This window comes from Malus domestica, chromosome 03, assembly GCF_042453785.1.
Source record: "Malus domestica chromosome 03, GDT2T_hap1".
NCBI classification, from domain to species: Eukaryota; Viridiplantae; Streptophyta; class Magnoliopsida; order Rosales; family Rosaceae; genus Malus; species Malus domestica.
The window spans coordinates 30263752-30270180 of record NC_091663.1 but is presented as its reverse complement, the minus strand read 5'-3'; the positions used below and the strand labels follow the sequence as shown (position 1 = coordinate 30270180).

At 34.5% G+C, this 6429-nt stretch overlaps 1 protein-coding gene across 1 annotated transcript; it reads right to left on the bottom strand.

Moving 5' to 3' along the window:
• Positions 1 to 365: 365 nt before the first annotated feature.
• LOC103430489 (cytochrome P450 CYP72A219-like) lies at positions 366 to 5763 on the bottom strand. The gene is made up of 5 exons (XM_008368636.4): positions 3439 to 5763; positions 2891 to 3108; positions 2146 to 2390; positions 1110 to 1497; positions 366 to 884 (listed from the first exon to the last, which is right to left on the bottom strand). Exons 1-5 carry the CDS (start codon positions 3713 to 3715, stop codon positions 462 to 464), a joined length of 1551 nt encoding a protein of 516 aa, XP_008366858.3. The 5' UTR covers positions 3716 to 5763; the 3' UTR covers positions 366 to 461.
• Positions 5764 to 6429: the final 666 nt, after the last annotated feature.

Genomic DNA, 6429 nt, shown 5'->3' with positions numbered 1-6429 from the left:
ATTCTGCCAGGATTCCGAAGAACACCAAGTGACAGCACAGTATGCTCCGCCACTTCTGATCGAGGCTCTTTATATGACCAAAACGAGATGCAGAGAGTCACCCAAGGACCCCAATCAAATAGCTTATGTATAATTTTATTTCCTAAATCTTTGCTTAATGATGGAATTTGAGAATCCTTTTAAGAGGTGCTATACTCCAGCCTCCCAGTATCCTTGAATTTTTGTTCCACCTGCATGCGTTCCTAGTGTTAGGCGAATCCGAGAGGGAAAAAAGGGTGCCTCTGTATGTGGATGCATTGCGATACGTTTGAAAGAAAATATCAAAATTAGCGGAGAAAATATTGTACGCAAGATAACACATATCATTCGTACTTGAAGTAAATTATATATATTTCACCCTTCTCCTAGCCACTACACGTTATATATCCAACAATTCAGTGACAACTTCTAACTCAGAAGAATCAGCGTTTGTGTAAAATGATATGGGCACCAAACTGTGGGTGAAGGATTAGTTTTGCAGAAGGAGCATGAGCATAGGATGGAGAAAGCTCAAATGTGAAGTGCTGTAAAATCAACGATATGGCCAGTTTTGCTTCCACCATAGCAAAGTTTTGTCCGATGCAAACCCGCGGACCACCCGAGAAAGGGAAGTACGTAAATTTGTTCTTTGTTGTCTTCGCAACACCTTCCGAAAACCTCTCGGGTTTAAACTCCTGTGCATCATCACCCCAAAGTTCTCTGTCATGGTGAATTAGTAGCATTGGTAAGGCAACTTCGACTCCAGCTGGTAATGAAAAGTTTCGGAATTCTGTTTTCTTGCTAGTGGTTCGAACAAGAAGAGGTGCTGGGTATAATCGCAGGACTTCATGCAAAATCATGGTCACCTGGGGAGCATGCAGTACATATACAACCAATTTAACTTCTACATTTATGCCAAAAAAAGAGATGAAAACACGTCCAAAAGTGTAAAGAAGCAAATACACTAAGCAATCTTCTGAGAGTCACGACTCACATTGCTGACTACTCTAAGCAATTTTCTCGATGCAATGCAGATCAAAATGTACTCCTATAAAGTACGTATTCTCAAGTTATCGATAGCAAACACTCACAACTTTTAGATGAATTATCCCATCAAAGTCTGGCTTGTTGCTTCCAAAGACCTGCAAAACCTCTTCTCTTGCACGATCTTGCCAAATCTGGTTTTGACCTAGTAAAACCATTGTCCAAACAAGCAACAATGAGGTGGTCTCCTGCCCTGCAAAGTAAAACAACTTGCACTCCTCGATCACGTCATACATGTTCATTCCAACTCCTTTGTTATTCCCATGTTCCTTGATTTCCTTCAAGTTGGACTCCATGAGGATACCCAACAAGTCATCTTTTGTGGCTTCACCTGCCCTAATCCCCTCTTCTCTTTTGTTTATAATACCCATGAGTAGCCCTCCTATCTCTTTGTCAATTCCTTTCATCTTCTTGTTCATCTTGGTCGGTACAAACCTGCAAAAAAAAAAAATCATTATTAGTTCCAATGGTGATATGAAGAAAACAAGGGGTCTGACTACAAAGCTATGTCTCATTCAGTGATACAAGTTTTATGCAAGATCTAACTATTTAAATATTTGTAGCTAATCCATATTCATAAGTTTTGAGATTGGATTGTATGGGATTGACGATGTAATGTTTGGAGCTGGTTGGAAAATGTGAAGCTTTCAAGTTTGGATAAGAAGAGCTAGTCTTGAAGAGTGTCTAGTAGAAGTGTACCGAGTATCTTTTTTTTGATGTTGAGTACTAATTCACTACCGAAATTTTCTTCGAATTAATCGGTGGATCACCACCGGATAACTCTACAGTGTTTCAGTTGTGATGTGTTGAATAGTTGCAACAAAAGCTATAAAATAAAAAACAGAGTTCCTCATGGGATTTTACAGCTGAAATAATATTAATATTGGTGTCTACTTTGGAATGTCACACAAAAAAAGCTTTGTATAGCAAGCTTTTAATACTACTACTTAAATGAGTATGATCTTTCATATGGTTAATGAACCAAATTTAATTGTATAAAATTGATTTAGCTAGTTTCTAACCTATTTGGCTGAATGATCTTGGTATTTACCTGTTGAAGACTAAAAGAAATTATAATTTTACCTCCATCCCGGAATGTAAACATTTTGTATAACTTTTGTTACAAGTTGTAATTGCTCTCTCAAAAGTTGAAATATTTTTCTTCCTTCTTTATAGCTACTTCCAAATGCTGATCGAGAAATCATATCGGCTGTCAAATTTTCAAGACAAGGCCGGACATCCAACTCACATGAACCTTCCTTCAACACCAAGCTCTCCCATTCCTTAATCATCTCACTAGAACTTAGGTAAAATGCTGGTAGCATGCCCTATAGAAAACAACCAAAAAATAAGAAGAAAAACCAAAAATTGTCAACATTAATTAGTTATATAGCCAACGCACCTAATACACATCTAAAAAACTAATCACTTATTTTTGTTTCCTTTTTTAGGTCCTTTTTTTTTTTTTGTATATTTCACTTTCTTCTTATATTATAAGAGGTAAGGTTTACATCTTCCCTGATTATATGTAACTTTTTTTTTTTTCTGGCTCAATAAAATTTTCATCATACTGTCAAGGTTCTCCTAATAAAAATATATTTCCTTAGCAAATATATTTTGCATATGCGTATTTTGGACATCGATATGGTTTATTTTTAAACACAACTAAACATTTGCGAATGCATGCTGCAATTTAAATCATATTTACTAATTGCGTAGCTAATCACCTCTTTATAATCTGATAAATATATATTACGTACGCACATAAATACTAAACTAATTAGATAGCGTAAAATTTCCACAAACTTTGTATGAATATTATAAATACCTTTAACTTGTCTAAATGGAATGCTGGATTGATAATTCTTCGGTGTCTTCTCCATTTCTCACCTTCATAGTGTGCAGTACCTGTTACTAGCAACTTGACATATGGATTTGATTTCAACTTTGGAAAATCCTCAATTTTTGTTAGGATGTCTTTCAAATCTTCTGGATTAGCAATGTTCACCCTTGGTACTGGTCCCGCCCAAATAAAAGAATTCTTACCTGCATTTTTTTTAGGTTTTTAAAAACTAAAACTTCAAATTAAAATCAAATTATTTCCACTTCTCAAACTAGGCACTACTCATGGAGGTTAGTTTATTGGTGATCTCTTGTTGGCATGTTGTACATCACCAGTTTGATAAATTGCAACTATACGAGGGTCGATGAGTTTTTACCACGAGACCTTCATTACCAAACTGTGTACCACTACATCACTGGCACTGTCTTACTACCCTTATATTGTTAAATTGTGAATCTGGACGACAAATTTTCAGATAACACTCATTTCCGAACTATATACGAAGACTAAAAATAAAAATATAGTAAACGTACCGTAAGTGTTCACCGAGTGGTACTCAAAAGGGAGGACTCGTGGGGCTATATCATGAGAGAGGTTCATCGGTTTAGAATATGCTTGTTTTAGCATCATGGTTCTTTCTTTCAAGTCTCCTACCAAAAACCTGTATGAGTTTCCGGCAAGGCCTTGCTGCCTCAGATATCTTTCTAGCTTCTTTGGCCTCAGCCATAACCAGTTGACCACCCTCCATGCCCATGCAGTTACAATTATGCCCACCAAAACAACACCAATGTTAGACACTGATACTTCCATTAATTTGTGTGTTTACGGAGAGAAAAAGATGCGAGGATGGGTTTCGACAGAAAGAAGGATGTCTGTCTGCTTTTCATAACTTGCATCATGTACATCCATACATGTTCCATGATACTAAACCTCATAAAGTTAAATCTTTGCAATAATTGAATGGAAGATTTTTTTTTTCATTATATATATATTTTTTTATTTTTTATTTTATTTTTTGTCACTAGTTAGAATTGGGGGTGGGGGGAATCCAAGTTATCCAACCTTTGATAACCTCACGCTTATTTAATTCAACAAGTGACTAAATTGAGATAATATCAGTCAATTACGGTCTCTATAACTTTAATAATATATATGTGTGGAGTCCTCAATTTTGTTTGTCCTTATCAATCAAACCGGCTGCTGCCAGATATCTGTATTTGTGTGGGGGCAGGTAATGAGGACTTCAATTAAATTATGGATTTGCATCTTAACCGGATCATTTTGTAAGGATTATAGAGATCTTCATATTCCATCCGTTCATTGTATATCGCGCAATCAGAAATTATTTTAAATTTTTTTATTTAAAATTAAACACAAACAATACATAAAGAAGCACACAATGTACTATGAATAAATATGATGTTAAGATTCCTATAATTTTCACAAAAAAGATTCGAAGAGAATCTCCATCCTTAAATCATGACCTTATCTAAATCACATTCAACAAACCAATTAAACTACATGTATTTTAGGTTTTAGGTAGAGAAATGCTAAAGAGATTTTCTCATAATGAACTCTTCTTATATTCTCTACTGCCACCTCACTTTATTTTTTTATCAATATTATAAAATATTATGTTGAAATAAGCGACAGAAAATTTAGAAAAAGTTCTACTTTTTAATAAAGTCTTTCTCTTAGGGGTACGTTAGGACTTAGGGACTTAAAGCTAAAGTAGGTGCTGCCTTTTTTATGAAAGCATGGCCACATGGCAGACACAACTCAGATTACGACGCTGACGCCGTGCAAACAGTCGAGAACGATGGTTGATGTATTATGACTCGTTAGCCTCGTTATTAATTTGTAATCAAATGAAAAAAAGTTAAATAGATAAGGAGTTGAAATAAAGAGGCGTCAGAATTAAATTTTTGATTAAATTTTGTATGAAGTTGTTTATTAAGATTTTATGAAATTAGAATAGAATCAGTATAAATTCCACATAAATGGTTTAGTAATGTATTTGGGAATGTGAATTAATATAATTACTACAATACCCTTATTTGATTAAATGATTTTATATTCTAATTTTTTGGTTAAATTTATATACTACTTAATAGAAAACTTGTTAAATAGCTCTATTAACCAAATATAAAACACACTGAAATTTAATTATTTTATTTTCTGTTAATTATTGTTATTGTTATTGTTTAATTTTATATTAAAATGGGCAACAGTTGGTCGTGTCGGGCTCATGGGCAATCTTGAAATTTTAGAAATAAGTAAAGGTATAATAGGAAGGAAAAATTCATTCCGATTTCCCCAACAACTTGAAATTCAATTCCTACCTAAATGTAGGGAATTCAATTTCAGTGAAATATCACATCATTGTCACGTTGTTTAACTAATTTACTTACATTATAACATGTTTAAGTTTAATGATTGTATTATGTAAGGCAGGGACAGAGTAGAGACACAATTTGAAAACCAAATTTTGTTGGATTTTTGTCCTAAAGTTTCAGAGGAATTTCTTTTAATTTTATCACATTTCTCACTTATCAGATTTATTAAGTCTAGTTTGATAGAATAGTTGAACTTTTTTTATCAATAACGAATGATTTCATTTCATAACAGAGCCAATTATACAACTTGAATGAGAGAGACAAGGAAAGAAACAACAATAGTAAACAGACAATCATGCACCTCTCACTTGGATGGCCATTCTTCATTAGCAATGAACCACCACCACGGAAAGCTTGCCGCCTGCTATACTTGAAAATTATACACTTCTGTCATCCAAATCATCTTCCAAAGTTGGCTCTAGCCATGCAGGAGCCTCTTCAATCCAAGTCCTGAGCTCGTAAGAGCAATTCCACCCATGGAGCCCTTTCCCCTGGCAATCCACTATTCAATCCACCCTATTAAACAGTAACTGCCTTAAATGAATAGTAACTACCATTAATGAACAGTAATTGCCATTATTTTGATTGCTAGAATAAGTAACTGCCTTAAATGTTTTTTTTGTGTGTTGTAAACATTCCTAGAATAAGTATGATTGTGTAAATCCTAGATTAGATTTGATTCTAGTTATCATTTCCTATTATAACTTGTATTACTTGGAGGAGAAGGAATATCTTCTCTCACTTTACTACTATAAATAAAGGCACAATGTAGGAGGGATAACAACACACACATTTTCCTACAATTCTACAAACACACATCTCTCTCATCTCTCCCACTGCCGCTGGCCCTCTCTATTTTGTTAGATAAAAATAGACCACAACACGTTATCAGCACGCTCCTACCGCTGCACTTAGGAATCTGACGTTGGAGATTTTTTTTCTGCATCAAACCAGTTCATCCATATCATCACGCAATCAGGTTCTTTCCAAACAACGGCTTTTAACTCAATATTTTGCAAGCCCTGATAGCATGAACATTCACCATGATGCATGACCCAACTTTACGTTTAACGTATTTTAGATTCTACATAAATAGTGTATGCTTCATAACCAAAATTGCTACAATTA

Coding starts and splice junctions, on each gene's coding strand:
- LOC103430489 (XM_008368636.4), bottom strand. CDS start 3,715: ATGGAAGTATCAGTGTCTAACATTGGTGTTGTTTTGGTGGGCATAATT. Junction 2,391..2,890: donor TCCATTTAGACAAGTTAAAG/GTATTTATAATA, acceptor TGTTTTCTATAG/GGCATGCTACCAGCATTTTA. Junction 885..1,109: donor GGATAATTCATCTAAAAGTT/GTGAGTGTTTGC, acceptor CATGCTCCCCAG/GTGACCATGATTTTGCATGA.